Source organism: Plectropomus leopardus, chromosome 3, assembly GCF_008729295.1.
Source record: "Plectropomus leopardus isolate mb chromosome 3, YSFRI_Pleo_2.0, whole genome shotgun sequence".
Taxonomy (NCBI): Eukaryota; Metazoa; Chordata; class Actinopteri; order Perciformes; family Serranidae; genus Plectropomus; species Plectropomus leopardus.
In genome coordinates, this window is record NC_056465.1 from 28,170,233 (window position 1) to 28,188,799 (window position 18,567).

The 18,567-nt window shown below is 41.7% G+C and overlaps 1 protein-coding gene across 1 annotated transcript in view; it reads right to left on the reverse strand.

Annotated features, from left to right (window-relative positions):
* Window positions 1–586: 586 nt before the first annotated feature.
* The window catches only part of hcn2b (hyperpolarization activated cyclic nucleotide-gated potassium channel 2b), a 58,118-nt gene continuing 40,137 nt past the window's right edge, over window positions 587–18,567 (reverse strand). Inside the window, exons 5-8 of the mRNA XM_042513980.1 lie at window positions 17,237–17,383; window positions 15,366–15,606; window positions 10,456–10,620; window positions 587–2,097 (exon numbers count right to left, since the gene is read on the reverse strand). Coding sequence (XP_042369914.1) covers window positions 1,127–2,097; window positions 10,456–10,620; window positions 15,366–15,606; window positions 17,237–17,383 — 1,524 coding nt within the window. The 3' untranslated portion in view covers window positions 587–1,126. The remainder of the gene's footprint in view (window positions 2,098–10,455; window positions 10,621–15,365; window positions 15,607–17,236; window positions 17,384–18,567) is intronic.

The window sequence follows — 18,567 nt, forward strand, 5'->3', positions numbered from 1 at the left end:
CTATGGCCATGTTTAGTTTGAACATCTGCCATTATAACATATATGACAGAAAAAAAGGTAAAGCATAACTGATCCTCTTTAAGGTCAAAACAATGAGCTAAAAAGCGCCATAGAGAAGCAGAGATAAGTGATTATTCTCTGTGAGTTCATCTCAACGAGCAACTCCCCTCACATTACTCTTAGTCATTTTATTTACCTGTTAATATAAAAAATATTGATTGATGCAGCTTTAAACTAAACAAACATGCAGACATTTCCTGTTGAAATCAATGGCTTGGCTGGGACTGGACAATTTGTCCCGCAGCTGTAATTTCAGTATGAAGGATATTTATTGTCCGAGGTCGGAAAATCCCAGGGGCTCACATATTTATCAGTGGGTACTAAAGAGGCAGGGAAAACTTACAAAAGAAGCCAACTGGATTGTGAAAATGCCAGTTTGATTTATAAATATACTCATTTATCCATTCATATCAATAGTATGGGGAAAACATGGCTTAGAATATTGGTTATTATTGAATGTTATCCAATTTTGTGCTTACAAATTTGGTCTACAGTGATATTTGAGAAACACAAGAAAAACACAGCATTTTAATGTTTCAAAGTTTTTATGACTTTTTACGATTGGATCGTCTTTTACAGCCAGCCTACTGACAAAATGTGGTAGATACAGTTATTAAACCCCATTAAAGTGCCAACTTCTGATATCTGAAGCAGGTCCCTGATTTTCTTTTAGTCCCATCCGACCCCAAGTCTGCATTAAATGAGGCGAATGAGAAGATAGTGAAGCAGATATGCTCATATGTGGTTGACTATACTGTAAAATACAGAAAATAAAAGGAGTTGGAGATGGGAAGATGCTACCTTACCACTACTGTGCAACTACTATGTCTGTGAGTAGAAACATCTCAATGCTGAAGATTCAGAAGTCATCATATAGACTTCATTATGTTAGAGCAGTCCTCTCTCAGATTCTTCCTGTTGCCACTCACTCAACATTCATACATTCGGATAGTCAAACCAGAGCAGAGAGAGAAGAGGAACTATAGGTGAAAGAGCAGAAATCCACCACATGTTCCTGCAGTCAGGCCCCTCATTGAGTCACTCCCCAAGATGAGTTTAATTAGGATCACAAGTTTGAGGATAGCCTGGATCTGACTTTAGTGTGGTCTGTCTCAGGAAGGCTCACTATAGAGTCCTTCTTGGGTTGCCCCGAGTCCCCAAGACCTGTTCCCACACCCCCTACTGCCAGCCCTGCACCAGCCCCAAAGCTCTGCACAGAACCGGGCAGGGATGCTACAGGGAAGGCGCCCACAGACATCTGGTGGGGCAATACCACCCTGTATGGTATGGCACTCCGGATGCCTGTGTGACCCGATGGGGTCTGAGGGGGTCCAATGGTAGTGGAAGAGACTTGTGTAGACTGGGGGGGGCTAGGGGCGCCAGGTTGCGCACCCTCGTGAGGCAGTGAGGGCTGAGAGGCTGACAGTGCCCTGGCGTCTTGGCTCAGACTGCCCATTTGCAAGGAATGAGTACTCTTATGAATGCTGGGTCGGTGTGCAGGGCTGGGTATGTGCTGCTGCACTAGAGAGAGCTGGGAGCCTGAGGTGTGACCAGCCAGGGCACTGGATCCATACTGGAATGACCGTCCCCCAAGGGCCAGCGGGCTTTGGATGGGGGGGCTGGAGAGGATGGGAGCGAAGGCACCAGAAGCAAGGAACTGAGACTGCAGTGGAGAGGCTGAAGCAGGGCTGGACGCGCTTTCCATCACCTGGAATCTCCTCACCATCCTGGGGGACTGAAGGTCCCCTGCTCCCATCGTGTTCCTTTGCATGGGGGCACAAAAGTTCATGGCTACGGCCTGCTGCAGAGTGGCAATTGCTGAATTCTGGGGTTGGGCGGAGGGACCTGGTGAATTAAACATTCCGCTGTGTAGAGGAGGTGTCATGGACATGGCCCGCGGTCGTGGTACGTCAACCTGTTGAACCATCTCTCGATCATATTTTACTATCTCTTGGATCATCTCATTCTCACGGTTGTTGAAAACACCCGAGTTCAGATCATGTTGAACTTTGTGCATAAGGATTGAGTTCTTCTTGCCTGCAATGACAAAGAGAAGTTAGCACTGTTGCTAAAGAAGGTGCTATAGAGAACCCCAGTAATGAGTCCTAAAACCCAGAAATTAATTAACCTTTCTGCATCTCTGGTTCCCTTGTCTCAAAGTTAATGGGTTTTTTGAATGAACTTTTGGTTAGATGTCTGAAATAAGGTCTGTGGTTAACACAAGCTTAAGAGACTTTCACGATTTGTTCATAAAATATGTCAGTAAATACCACATGTGAACTCTGGAGCTTTTCTGTGTCTTTAATAAGGCGGTCGCTAACATGAGACTATAAAGCATCATCACATTGAGCCGTGCCAAACCTGGCTTTATAGCCTTGTAGGTTTTTGGCGATACAACTGTAATTCAGTTCCTAGTAGCCTTACATTAGCTTTTTACTTCTAGTGATCACATTTAAGCTTAAAAAATACTGAAAGTCGTGTTCATGTTTGTTTACCACAGATCTTATTTTCTGCAATGATCCAAAATCCAATGGAAAAATTCCATAGGCTTTTTGACAAGGAAACCAGGGCAACGTTAGCTTCCAGGTCAGCCTACAGTAAAATGTCATCGCTGGGATACTCTATTAGTTGCTAAAAGAGAAACAGCCTTAGTTGTAAAAGTTTGGTCCCATAGAATCATCCGACCCTCTCGTATTCTTAGTGAGTTTTTTGTAAAGACTGAAATAATAGCTGAACTGCTTATTCCACAGTGCATAGCCTATATATAAAACTACCTGCCATTCTCTCCATGCAACATCCATAGTGACAAGCATACAGGTAAAGAGAGAAATACTGTATTTTATATTTTCCACTGGTGTTGATATAGGGACAGCATTTTTGCCCGCCAGTGCTGCAGATGTGTGAGAGAGAGACCATGTCTGTGGCCAAAGCATTTGTTTACTTGTGCCTCTATGTCTATTGATGCCACCTGTATGTGATTAGATGATGTGCTGAATGAGGTAACACAGTGGTAATTGAATCAATGAACCACTGATGAAAGCCCTTGTACTTGCAGTATTACAACGAAGTGTCTTTGACACAACATTCCCAGAAAACCCCCAGCAGTGCACAGTTAGTGAAGCTATTGCAACTGACTGGCTCTTCAACTTGTACGTGTGTTTAGCCGCCCTATTCTTTGCCAGCATTGCAAGTAAACAGTACTTTGGCCAACAAACAACTGCCACCTGGCTGACGTCACACAGGTGACACTGACTATGGTTACATGCACCCCAATACTCCCCTATTATTCCAAATATGACAATATTCTGAATTAGATGTGGGTCATATAAACAAAATATTTAATTTAAATATTCCATATGAGGCCATTTTCTGAATTTAGCTTTTTCTGACTAAGACATGTGGGATATGCCAGTATAAATTCAGGTTTTAGTTACAATATTTGGGCATCTATACAGCCAGTTCAAAACATTTTTTTACGGTTGGCTCTTTGTGTTGTTATGGATACTTTTACACAAACCAACTCACCAACATTTTGCAAAGCTGTGGGGTAGAGATGCATGCAAAAGAAAATCCCACATTTCTGGACTGAAGGAAAAAAAAACACCTGCTTTTAAAGATTATGAAAGACTTGAATATCAAGGTTTTTGGATATGCGCAAATATCGCAGCGCCAACCTTTTCAAGGTGACAGAAGGAAAAGAGGGAATCCAACACATCCTCTACCAGTAGGAAATGGTCAAAAAATCCTATTCTGACGCAAAGAAGCAAAATGACAAGCAGCTCCAGCTGTTTTACTTCTCCATATTTTCGGTATGTTTGGGCATGTTAATCAGAGGATACACGGCTTAGTAACTGTTTACATGTCTTAGTAGCTTAGTATTGTCTTTTTTGGAATAAAGGCAAAAACATGACTATTTTGTGCATGTAAACAAATTCACTGTTTGAATGTTTTGGGGGGTGAGATCCCAAAACACACTTGCAAGTTCTGCTTATCGTCATAGGTGTCGCCAAAGAGAAGGAAATGGAGGTCTTTGAGATGGAGACTTCAATTCAAGGTGCAGTGATGAAGGATATGAGGGTTATGCCACTCACAAGTGATCTTGCTCCCATGTGACATCAAGCTGTGAATGAGATTTATTGCTTGTGAGTATGTGAAACTGATGAAACCTCTTGGAAGAGCACACTTAAGACTAAAACAGCGAGTTTCCTTCTGACTCACTGATAGATTAGAGGAGGACTTTTGTAGAATCCGCGTGATTGCAGATACATGTAGGACGGTGACTGAACTGTTCAATCCCACTTAGTCCTGGAAAAGCAGGCTGAACAGGAAACACTAGGCGAGGTATTGCTAGATAGAGACGTCACAGCAGGAAAATGTGTGAGAGAATCATCACATGTGATCTCACATGGTTTCATCACGAGCTGTGCTGGTGAGAGGGAGCAGTGTGTGCGTCACAAAGTGGTGAGGTTCAGACCCCCTGGGTTCTCACCACTGTCAGGTAAGTAAGATGAGTGTGTTAGAGGCTGCTGTGCCTGAAACCTGCTGAGAGATGAATCTGAGAGTTCCCCCTCTCTGACGCAACGACTAGGAAGGATGATGGAAGAGGTTAACAGAGACATCTCTCTTCCTAATGAAAAAAGAGAAGGAGCTTATTTGAGGAATGATTTTTTTCTAACCAGTGAATCAATTGCTTGGACACGTGAAGAAAGGTAAATAATGGCAAATCACTTACAGAGAAAATTAGAGTTAAACCAGGTGGGAAGCCTCTCGCTGTGAAATACACATTCAACTCACTTTAACTTTAAGTTGAAAGAGATAAGTTTTAAACTTTTCTATTCTACCCCCACCTAGTGTCTCCAAATGGTATTATTGTTGACGCCACTGTAGAGCTCAGCAAGTATCCACAGACAAGCGATCGTCACTAAACAACATCATCACACAACATTGAAGAGAGAAGAAAAAAACAAATCAAAGATAGTTTCTGTAATATAGTGCAGCTGGATTTTGATATTCATCACGGACCACCTACACTCAATTGCTTCGAATAATTCCTATTCGACCCTCTGCCGTTTCCACTACTACGGTGGACTGTAATGAAAACTGCAAAATCACTTGTTCACTGCAAATTACTCCTTTGCTGCGGATAGCTACTGCTGGACCTGGAAAAGCAAACTGCACAGTTCTCCTCCTGCTTTTGTAACTATGGTTGACGTACTTCATTTTGTGTTGTAAATTGATCCTTCATTTTTCCCGGGAGATCATCATGTTAATGCAGGTTTTTCATCATTGTATAGCTATTACTGTTACGTGGGACTATGGTGCGCACAGCCTGGCGGATGTTTTTGCTTTCTCTCTCTCGTTCTCTCTCCTTCTCTCCCCCTGCTGTTTGCTTCTGGTTTCCATGTGGATGCAATCAATCGGAGGGATAAAAGACGGGGAATGGAGAGGCGGAGCTCTCCCTCTCTCTCTCACTACCGACCGGAGCGCCAGCAGCAGCAACAGCACTTCCCAGTAGAGTGGGCCTGTGGGCTTGTTTTGAGTGTTTGCCTTTTTGTTTGTTGTTTTAGTTTGGGTTGGACATCACCAGCAGTCTTGTTTTTGGTTATTGTTTCTAGGGTCTTTCGTTTAGGGGGATGAGCTGGGTCCGACAGCCCATGCTTGGTTGGCCTAGCAATTCCCCATTTTATATTTGTTTTGGCCGGGATCCCCGACCCCTCTTTGGTTACGCTTTTTGGTTGAGTTTTAGTAATAAACTTGTGTTGGTTTTCCCCACAATTTTGGTGTGGTGTCCTTTATATGGTCGGCTGCTCCCTGAGCCATTGTTTGTGTGTGTGGCCGAAATAATAACATTGTGCAGTCAACATTAAATTCAGAATTAAATGTTTAAACTAAAAACTTATCTCTAGAGGCTTTAACCAGGCTGAGAAGGATGCTGTAATTTGTTTTCATCCGGTTTTTACTCGACTTTTGCAGGACAGATGTGGTTTTTGCACTCTGTCTTGCACCCAGCTGATGGGAGTGCTGAAATATCTGGAACAGCCAGCCAATGAGGATGATGAAGATGATGATGATGATGATGTTAGAGCCCAGTCTCAGAGCTGCTCTCTGATCATAAATGCTGCTGGGGAAGAAGGTTGTGACCAAAGGCAAAATTTCAGCTGCTTTTAGCCTTCATAGCTGCATCCAGATGATCCACCATCTGCTGTACCTTGGGGATGAAGAGGGACTCACAGAAAATGGGCATGATCCAGATCCAGTATAACTCCTGTGATTTTTTAGGATGTTGCATTGGTTCCATCTATGGACTGAAAAAAAACACAAAGACTGGCAGTCGAGGCTTGGTGACGATGTCCCCTCTAGGGTTTTTGGGAAGGAAACAGAACAATCCCCATTCACTATGCTGCATCTTAGAAAAGCCCCGGTGTAACATCGTAACATCCATCCATCCATCTTCATCCGCTTAGCCCGGGCAGCAGGCCAAGCAAAGTACTTGATGTTCCTCTCTCCTGCAACACTTTCCAGCTCCTCCTGGGGGATCCTGAGGGATTCCCTTCCAGATGAGATATACCAATACCAATATCAGTACCAGTGCCAAACCAATACTAGTGTTGGTATACAATAGTAGTTTTGTTATGCAAGATTTGACGGTTGGTCTCTGTGGTTGACTGTTTGATCCGGCCCTCCTCCACTGTGATTGGACGTCTAGATAAGAAGTGACATTTTACCCAAAGTTGGATATTTGTCCATCCAAGGCAACCAGAAAAAATGTCAATTGCAGCACTCAGTGCCTTGTCACACACTGTTGCCGTTTGTAGCAGAGTGTTACTACACAAAGCTCCCATTGCAAAGAATTAACAAAATATGCTAACCTCAAGAAAAAACTCTTCTTTTTGTCAAGTCGAGGCAGAGCCATTACTGCAGCTGCACTTATCGCTGTCTTCCAAGTGTTGTTGGTGTACTTCCATGGTTTAGGTGTTCTTCCTTTGACATTTAACGGCAGACTACAGCATTCGTAGGTGCATATGCTGTCCCACCAGGTCTGCAAGAATTGCATCCCCAGTACCTACGAACCTATGGTACTGGAGAAAAACAAGTATTGCCATGTTCCCAGAATTTCTTGTGACATTAATGGCAAGAAGCACTGCCAGGTTCCTCAAGAAAGTGTGGTCATTTTTAGTGTACCTCCTCCTGAGGGAGCAAGTAACAGCAAAAGTGTTTGCCTCTGCTTGGTAGAACTACCCCAGTGTCCATCTTGGGGAGTCAAGGATGGCAAAGAGATGCTATAGGTGATACCTTAAGCATGACAATAACTCACTGATGATGCTTGAGAGTGAGCTGTAAGTAAAGGCATCAGGGCAAACACCAACTGATTGACGTGCCAATGGAGAGCTTTTCCACATGAAAGAGCTGCCTCTTTTGCAGAACTCACACATCAGCTGCATTACTGTTCTCTCAACAACGCCTATTCATTATCCAGTAACACCTCCACCCCCCTTAAATCACTGCTATACTGCCTCTTCTGCTGATCGTATGTGGCACTGTGTTTACAAAGTGATGCTTTAAGGGTTTGAAGACGATGGACAAGGGATTAGCCGCTCTCTATATAGGTATGGCTCACAGGTCGAGGACTGTTTTTCTGAGAAATGATTGAAGAAAGCCTAGTCCCATCAAAAATGTGAGTAATTATGGTCTGTCAGGCTGAACTGATCCCAAATAAGCACACCTGGTCACAAACCCTCAACAACAAAAATATGATGGAGCTTAAAGATGTCAGTTTGATTGATATTTGAAGCACAAGATTATCAATCCAACAATAACTAATTTACACTTGAAAGGAACAAAGCTTGTGTCATTATTTGCAGGTCTGTATTTACATTTCAGATTCCGAACATGGCTTCTAATAACCCCCCGTGTGTTTGATCCAGATGTTTTTTCTAAAAACAACTGCTAACAAAGCCAAACAAAAGAACAAATTATTGGCCGTTACTATTCATCACATGGAACTCTGCAGGAAAATTTGGTCAGTGATTCAGTCCTGAAGCAGACACATTCGTCTCCCCCTAAATATATCAATGGGCTCACTGAAGGCTGCTCATGTGTGGAATCTGGCTGCTATGGCAACAGCTGGCAGGTGGCGGCTGCTGGGCTTTTGTAAACATGGAAAATGTGGTCATGTGACAGGGGGTGTGACACCAGCAGCACGGCTGACCTTGGGGGGCATGATGCGAGGGGAGAGGTGTCTGCATTGTGAAGAAAAATAACATGTTTGTGTTTACTTGTTAAGAATGGGCTCCAATTGCTTTGTTAAGACAAAACATGTCCATGTGGTGTTTGTTTGACAGATTCACTGCTGAGCAATCACTTTAACAAATTAGAAAATTCATCTAGAGAGAGTACAGAGGTTGAAAACTGACTTTGCTCAGCAATTTTTGTCCATTTACAAGTGTCACATATGTTAAATATCTGTTTTCAATATAGCATTCCACTGGAAGCATTCAATTGCCAGGTCAGATTTACCCTGAAAAAGCTCTAAGACAGATGATTCACAGCCTTGAATACATTTCCATCATCTACTTTTCCTCCACGGCACACATCGTCCCCGTTGGGATCATTCACACAGCTGTCAGACAGTGCAGCCATTTGACAGAGACATCAAGTTAATGAATGAATACATTTTCCATATGCTTCTTTTCATCTTATGAATGACTCATATGCTGATGAAGACATCATACCTGTGGATTTCATCAGTGAGACATGATGTTAATTATCCGTGACTAAATCCCCCAAGACATTTTTCACAAATCAGGTCTGGATGGAAAGATGAATTTCTTTACCTTTTGGACTGAGATCTGACAATAATAATGTTACCTGAATTTGAGTTTACGTCTGCCTCAATGAACCAAAAGGGGGAAAAATACAAGAACAAACTAAACTAAATGAAGGTAGAATAAGAAGGTAGAAGTTAGATTTATTGGTCATTTTTGAAACAACGTTTAAAAAACTAAATTACATTTATCCTTGATCCTGCTACATCTTTGGAGTTGAAGGTTGAGTTGATTAAAATCAGCAGCCTCTATGAAGATCCATCAGGTTGCTTGGTGATGTTGCTGCTGATGGCATCGTTAAATTCCTGCTGTGCATTTTTTGAACTTGCATCAGAGTCCCGAGTCCTTTTAGGTCCCTAACTAGGTCTGCCAATCCAGTAATGCAACAGTTCGATCTGGGATGTCAGGTGTTAACCATGTCTCTGTGAAGATGTGCGCAGAGCAGTCCTAGATCTCCTGCTCCTGTGTGAGCCAAAACCACATCTCATCCACTTTACTCTCCTGCAATCAGACATTAGAAGAAGGATTGGTAGAGGAAGAGCTCCCGCTCTGAGTCAGGCCAACCCCACCATGATACCAGGTCTCCTCCCTCTTTTCGTCTGGCACTGTCAGTTTTTTTTTGTCCCCTCTAGTCCAACTGGCTTGTTGGCATATGCCGTTGGTGAGTACCCTTTTGCGGTCTACTGCATTCAGTCCAAGACCCACACAACTTTCCCCGATGATGATAAGTGCCACTCTCTCGTAGAAAAGTCGTGTTTCAGCAGAAGGGGCCACGTGTTGAGAAACCGTTGCTGAATGAGCCTTAATCGCATCTCATCCACTTTTTTCTCCTGTGAGCGGACGTTAGACAGAAGAAGGCTTGATAAAGGAACAGCTGTCGGTCCAAGTTTGGTCAGCCTCGCCCTGATACCGGCTCTCCTCCCTGTCTTCGTCTGATGCCTTTGGTTTCGTTTCTCTCCTCTGGTCTGACTCGCTGTTCGACACTGGCCACTGATGGAGATCCTCTCACGGTCTGCTGCATTCAGTCCAAACCCCTACACAACTTCTCCGGAAGTTGATAAGTGTCACTCTATCGTAGAAAAGTCGTTCTTCAATAGAAGGGGCCACAACTTGGATACATTTTTGTGAAAAACTGACTCTTTTGATCGTTAGACCCTTATAGGCTTAAGGAATACAAGTAATAAAGTAATGAACATAACTGAGATTTTATGCCCTCTTCAGAGGTGGGGAGTTAATACTTTTTTCTTGCCATGCCGGTATATCTGAATTAATACTATTTTGGTGTCCATGGATTCACTAAAATCAACTAAATGATTAAATTGTGAAGAATGTAACCGAGCTAACGATGTGTTGCTTGTCCATGTTGACAAAAAATTCAACATTTATAATTGATTGAGTGTGATCCAAGCAGCTTAGCACAAGCTCAAATAGGTAGACAAAAAAACAGACCAGGTCTCTATTTGAAACCTGCATCCATTTGTCAAAACCTGCAGCCACAACTGGCTATTGAAAGGAACTCAATGTTTGTTCATTCACTGGTGCAGTTAACTGATACAGGTGGTAGTCTTACCTATCCTGTCCAATCTGTCAATGGCAACCGTCTCGAAGGCCCTCCTCATCATGGGATACTCCTCCAGCACCTCATTGAAATTGTCCACAGAGAGAGAGTACAGGCGGCAGTAGGTATCTGCTCGCACGCTGGCCGTCCGTCTGCCACGGGTCAGCAAACAGATCTCTGGTGAGGTAAAAGAGAGAACAGAAAAGAGACAAAATCACAAAATGACACACTGACAGCTGTCAGGGTGTCAGACGGTGACAGAGAAATACAGAGATACCATAAATATGGAGAGATTTGTTGAGCAGTCTAAAATTGACACCACCAAAACTCTTGGCCCTGAGCAAATGCATGATCAGAATGGAAGTGGTTTATGCATCCAGAGGTTGTGTGTCGCAAGTATGACCCAATGACAGTAAACCTGAGTATTTCCTCCAGCACTGGCACAGCACTGACAGCTGTGTGAAGAAAACACACTCTATATTTAGAGATGTGCAGCTAAGCTTCATTACATTCAGTTGTTCCCCTTCCCTTCCCTTAGTATCTTTATCTCTCCAGCTTTCTTCTTCTATGATCTGGGGCTGACTGTTGTCTTGACAACCATATGTTCTCCTTTTCCCTCGCCTGAAAGGTCGACCTCCTTTGACACTCTTTTGGGAAAATGGAGGAAAATAATGAAATGCAAGGAGACTCTGTTAACATGCATAACATGCATGGGGCACTATAGTGGAATGCACTGTGATCGTTTCATCATGACTGTGGAGTCTCCAGGTGCAGTTGGGGCAACTCACAGAATAAACAAACCAGGAGGGCTTCAAGAGGAAGTGCAGAAAACATCTGCATGTCATTAAAGCTAGAGTGCAGGACTTTTACATAAATGGACATGCATTACAGTCACACCCTAACAAAACAAGAGCACACAACACTGATTCAGCTGATTCAGACACCAGGAAAAGCTCTCTGTATTTTTCAGTATACTGGAGTTAGAAAATCGCCACCTTAACGTGTAGGAGGGCTTTGCATGTCCCTGTGATGCTGTGAGCTGTGTTGTCCGAGCCAAACCAAGAGGGATTCAAAAGGACCCTGATGAGAGGGCGCATTCTGATAACGAGTACCTCACCCAGTACAGGAACACTGCCACCCTTGGGGCCACTACCTACAAGGACAGGCATTGGGGCCTCTTGCATTGTGTGCTAAGAGGCAGGCAGGCGCCTGTCCCAGGTGTACTGACCTGCATTGCAGACTGTCTCTTGGGACATGAAATGTCACCCTTCTGGCAGGGAAGAAAAAGGAACTGGTGTGGGAGGTTGAGTACCAACTAGATATAGTTGGGCTCACCTCTAAGCATAGCACTGGTTCTGGAACCAATCTCCTAGAAAGACTCTCTCCTTTTCCGGAGTTTCCCATGGTAAGAGGCTCCAAGTAGGTGAGGAAAATACGAATACATTATCATCTTAAGCTGTCACACATTGCCTCTTTGCAGTGGACTCATATTACATCATATTACATGTCTACATATTAAGATTAAGTTATCCCTCTGTGTATGGTGTTTACAATCCGGTATGTCCTTCCTGGGACATCAACACAAGCACATGGTGTCTGCAAGTGGTTATGTTTGGGAAATAACAGCACATGGCAATCAATATTGAGACGTCGATAAAAGCACACGCTAGCACAGAGGGTAAGGTTTAGGCAAAAGGGGCACATGGCGCCCATCCACATATCATGGTGCTGTGGCAGGTGCCATTTGGCCATCTGCCGGGGTATAATAACACCACAAATGGTTCTGTCCAGCCACATTCTTAGTTGACGCCATCCAGCTGTGATTCACACAGATGCGAAAGGTTGATTCTGGTGACGTGATCTTGCGCCGAAAGCACTGCAAAAGCGGCAGTATTTGACGACTTTGGAATGAAAACGGGCTGGGGATAATAACGAGCCCCAAGCAAACAGGTCCCTTCGATGCGTTTTTTAGTGAGAACAGCCAGGTGAATGCAGACAGGCAGATGCATGACAATTGACATATAAGGACAAATCTGTGTTTACTGTGAACATGCCGGTTGGATGAGAATATTGAACAGAGCCAGGTGAGCTGTTTCTCCGTGTTTTTAGACTTTAGGCTGAGCTAAGCTAACCTAATGCTAGCTTTAGCGTCAGATTTACCATAAAGACATGAGAGGGGTATTAATCTTAGCTTTTGACAAGAAAATGATCAAGTGTACTACCCTACAGTTGTAACGATTCCTTGAAAACAAAAAAAAAGTGAGATGAGCCATAGTGTTATTCAGGGCCAACATTTTCAGGGTGTCTTTCTTTGCATAGCGATAAACACATACACTGTCTATGTGCAACAGATACTGTGCATATAGCACATTCACATACATTCACTGACTATGAGTCAGGACACAGCAGCTTTTTATTCAGAATGTGACCTTGAGCATGACTGTGTTTTCTGCCGACCTGATAAAGGATTTATAGTTCCTCTTTAGATTAATGATTAATAACCTACGCAGTGTGATGTTCTACTGCTTACTGTACGTTGGTGGTTACGTCAGCAGCTGTATGAACTGTATGAACCTGTTCAGACAGAATGACATGCAAGTCGTCATAACATTACTCCATCTATTCATGGACAAGTTGGTGATCCTGAATATATCATATAGTGTAGTCAAATTACCTACATGTCAGTGGGAAGACATTTTTTTAATAACAATTTTTCTGAGTTTTCTTTTTGAAGTTTTGTGTGGTCACGTTAAAAAAAATGAAGGTCAAGTTTTAAGCTTTAAAGAACCTCCAGTTTTGTAAGAGTTGTTAAAAAAACTCCCAAAAGAAGCTCCACACTTCCTTTCATAAATTGTCACTTGGGATCTTTCTGCTTATACATAACACAACCATTTACATATCGCTGGAATCATTAGTGGGACGTTCTGGGAGAGAAAAATGTTCTAATGAAACCGCCGGGGCTGCATTAAAAAGCTGTTCAAACCACTAGGTAATCATTTGTAGCTTGTGGATAGGGCAACTGTCACACTTAAAAATAATGACAGATAAAGAGACATCCAGGATGGGTGAAGTGTATTTTAGCAGTGATTTGAAATTTTGTAGCACTATGTGGGATCATGAGTACCTTAACCTATTCCTTTAGACTGAGAAACAATGATTCCTGTTCCTGTTCTAGCGCCCCCTAAAAGAAAAAACAACCCAATTTTGCATTAAGCTGTCGTTCAAGGAATGAATGCTACTGTAAGGCATGTGATGGCTTCCAAACAGATCCACATTTTGGAAAAATAGCTAAAGGTTAAGATGCAGACTCACCTGCATTTACAGAAAACTGTTCACAAAGCTCTGCCTTTTTCGAAATGTATTAATCCAATAATGGAGCCAGTCCAGCCAAAGTTACAGAAATATTCCATATTACAGAACAGAAATACTAAAACTTGAATCAAATCTGGGATCTGATGTTTCCCGTCACGTATCTGAATGCAGCTAAATTCTAAAAATAGGAAACAAAGCCTGACATCACCATCTACTTACTGCTACTTACTAATTGAGAGATTTTACCACAAATGCACACTGTGCTGCACCACACTGCGCTGGTTAAACATTTTTGCTCCTCCAATTCAACCCCCACTGCTAGTTTTGTGTATAAAGAGGAATCTGTGATTTCCTCCCTCCTGGCAGAGACGCCTCTAAACAATCTATGCTTGACATTACAAATTGCCCCATCATCACTGTTGTTCTGTGCTAATTAGCTGCTATTAATTGGATATGCCTATGTGTGATGTGTATGTGTGTGCCATGTGTCACTCCAACAGCACCCCGGGCAGCTGGCACATCCACATTACTGCTGGTGAACTCTGGTCTGCTGCTGAGGGCACCGGAGTTAAAAAAATGCAGCCTGAATCATCTAGCCACGGAAAAAAAAGTGTGTGGGTGTGTGTGTTTGTGCATGCTTGTGTGGGTTTATGGGTGGCGATGGCAACATAGGCACCACATGTTTCTAAACAGCCACAGAGGAACAACAGCCTGGGAAAGTGGGACAGAAGTGGCTGTGAGGCAAGAGTGCACAAGAAGTAAAATGTCAGGGTTTTATTTTGTTTTAACTGCTGGTTGCTACGATTCTTATTGAAATAGTAAAGACACACATCTGTGATATAAATGTGGTGGATTGCACTGGGACATTAAGTGTGAATAACACACGCCTGGAAGCACAGAATAGAATAGAGTAATTAACAGAACAGAACAGAGGCCTCTTATTCTATTCTGTTATGTTCTATTTTCCTATCTTTGGTTCTATATTGTTCTATTCTGCTGTGTTCTGCTATGCTACTTTGTTATGTTCTATTATGTTCTATTCTATTATATCCTACTCTATTCTGCTCTATTATATTTTACTCTATCCTGTTCTGTCCAGAATAGAACAGATTAATAAGGTAGAACAGAGTAGAATGCAACATAACACAACTCTATTCTACTGCTATTGTGTTATACTCTATTCTATTATTTCTGTTCTACTATATTCTACTCCTCAAAGAGTAGAATAGAATACTGTTTGAATATAGCTTACTCTTTAGTATTCTATAGTATTTAGTATTTTTTTAGTATTTATTTATTTGCACAGTAAAAACAAAACAGCAAAACATCAACATGATTGAAGCAGATTGTGCAGATGAGATACAGAAAAGCCCTAGAGGCTTTTAAGAGAATCTCACCACAAAATAAATCACAGAAGCAAATCAAGTATACCTCAATAAACTAATAAAAATAAAGAAATTGAGATCAAGCAGGCATAGGATCAATAAAGTACAATAACAATGCTTATATGATATAGCAGAGAACAGAAAATAAATGGGGGAAAAATACAAAAAACCTCAATAGAACAGAATAGAATAGAATAGAGCAGTAACTGACAGACAGTGACATACCTCCAAAGTAGGAGCCGTCCATCAGCTTCATGCCCATGTTTCCTTTGGTGAGGACGCTGACCACGCCGTGCTGGATGAAGTACATCTTCTTGCCCATGGTGCCCTCTCTAATGATGTAGTCCAAAGGCTGGAAGACTTCGAATCTCAGTTTGGTCAGCATGGCTGTCACAAAGTTGGGATCAGCGTTGGCAAACAGCGGCATGGAGGCCACCAGCTTACGGCAGTTGAAGTTGACAATTTCCTAAATTTTAACAGGAAACAGCGGTAAATCATCAAACTGTACTGACGCTTCTTGCAGCAGTACATCATTGCGTTTGTCTCTACCTGTCAGAGGCTCTGTCACAATTTGACTTTTTATCCAGCTTTTATCAAGTTTTACACCATATCTTATTGATATGCTTTTAAACCTTTGTCATTTTAACAATATTTTTTAACTGGATGAAGGATTTTAGTCATCGGACTTGTTTTATGGACATGTCTCTACTGACCAGTCATGGAAGAGAGCGCGTGCCAGAGGGCGCCACTTTTGTGGCCCAGTGCCAAACAAAACTTGGTTCTTACACCAGTGACACTCAGTATGGCACTTTTAAATGTCAAAGAAATCTTTTCTCATCAATGACTTGATCTTAGATAATAATATTGACTTCATGTTTTTCACTGAGACATGGCTTGGCACAGATGGACAAGCGACTCTCATTGAAACTTCACCGCCAAATTATGACTTGGTTTTAAATATAATACATTTAATGAACATACTTCATTTGAATACCATTCTAATGTTTTAGCAGCCCTCCTGTACTGTGTATGTCTGTTAACTTCTGGCCTGTCTGCACAAATATCTCCAGTAATGGATTTGGGCATCTCTGATCATTTCTCTGTCTTTTTTACTGTCATATTCCAGAACGAATTGTCAAGAAACGTTACCTTACTGCTGAAGTGGCTGCAAATTTTTTTTAGAGCTTTTAAGTGGCACTCCTGCAGACCTTTTACCGTCCTCTTGAGATTTTATTGTAGACAATTTTAACAGTAAATTAAGGTGGCAAGTAGCCCCCGTAAATATGAAAAAGGTCACTACCAAACCAACATAATTTTGGTTTTATTGTAGGAAGCACTTTGTGTTACAGTTTTGCTTGCATGAAACGTGCTATATAAATAAAGCCTGATTGATGGAAGTCTCATTGGGCTGCTGTGCATTGGTATTTCAGGAAAAACAACTTGTAAAACTATTGATTTTAAGATTGATTCAGGGTAAACTTGATGGTACACAATTTTCATTTTTGTATTTGAAAAAAGAAAATGATCTCTGTTTATTTATTTCAAATGTTTTAGATAATCAGATAATAAAAACACAGTTTCCTGAGCAAACACCCTTTTTGTTATTACCTTGAGGGACCCTGGCAGAGCTCATTCGAGTATTCTCCCTATTTTTCTCCTCATTTTCTGTTTCCTCAAGCGTAATTTGAGCTGTCCTTGAAGCAAGAGGACCTTGTTTAGTGTAAACTGCAGTAAACAGTGTTCGCTGGCAGCAGGAAAAACAACTCTTGGCTGTGTGGGAACATAAAGTCCATGTGAAAATCACTTTAAACCCATCTGTTCCTTCTCTATCACAGCCTAGTTTCAGTGAAAACTGGTAAGCACTTCAGGTGACTTAATCGGCTACATAGCAAATAAGTAAATTAAGAACAGTTAATAAGTAAATCAATACAGGGAAGGCTGAAAATGTCATCTTAAACTACTGGATTTTCTCTGTTCAGAAAAGCTGAGCATTATAATTAATTCATTTCGGTCCACTTCATCAGTGGAGAGTTGAGAAGTGTGTGTGTTTGTGCCTGAATGAGCACTTTATAGTGGATTCGTGTGTGTTTTCATACCTCGCGCAGTGGCTCATTAAGCTCCTCCAGGATGCTCTCCTCATCAAACATCTTGCCCTGGTATCTGTGCTCGTAGTAGTCATGGATTTTCTGTCGGAAGTCAGCCGGTAGTTTGTGGAATGACATGTACTGCTCCACTTGTTTGTACTGAAAGATGGAGAGAGGCGTGAGAGATAGCGTCAGTGAGGAGAAACAGCAGCGTACGTCGATGAAATCAAGATTCAGGAACACTTTTGTTAATTGTTACAGAGTTTGTCCTACTTTGCAGCATCATGAGCAGCTGCGGGGACACCACACATTTGTCGTATATTTTCAAACAGCATTTTTCTCTGTCTGTCTCGTCATGTGTGCAGTTACTGAGACTCTGCAAACATGACGATCCTGTGACCCATTTATACCTCGTAGCTATGGGAGGAAAACTGTGATGAAGTTGTTAAGGAGACATGACAGCTCTGCTAAGCCCTCGAGGATTCATCACGCTCTGCTGTGTTTAGAGAAAAAAGACGCTGCTATTGTTCATCTCTGTCTCTCTCTCTCTGTACTTTGGTGTACTAAGTGCTTTATTTTGAAGGAACAAATGCACTGAAATTGATCAGAATTTCCACAGGGAAAACATGGCTAATGTCCTGCTCAACCGTATAGCACAGTTTGAGTCACTATTTCTTCATGAAAATTCGTTGAACTAAACCTAATTGAGCTATCTCTATCGTCCACTTAACGTACGATATGCTGAAAAAAACATTAAAAACAACATTAAAAAATCACTCAAAACGTAAGTGCTCTGTGAACGTAGGAATATTTTTTTCCAACATGTTTTAGTTTCAGAGGTCTTACGGAATAGATTTATGCAACCATACACATAATAAAAAAAGAAAAAAAATAAGGTCAAATATTCTTTCAAAGACATGTTCTACCAAACAGTTGATTTGTCCTTTGATGGTAAAGGTCGAAGCACTGTAATGGTATAAATGGAATAAATACATGGATCTAGTATTAATATTGGTAATACTACTTATTCTATGGTCACAGATTGATATGTGTTTGTACATATACATATTATCTTCTAACAAGCATTATAACAGTACATGTTTGTCATTTCATTTTGTTTTCTTTTCTGTTTTACCACTACCATGAACATCCAATCTGTTTGGTAGACGCCTGTATTCAAAAAACTATGGGATCTGTTAAAAAGAAACAACAATAAAAAAAGAAGATTTTTGTTATTATTGCCCTAAAAATGTAAAAAAAAAAAAATCAATTTCTTTTTTCTTCATGAGGACATTAGAGAGTTACTTTCTCTGCATTTTCCATGAGTAAAATATATGACACAG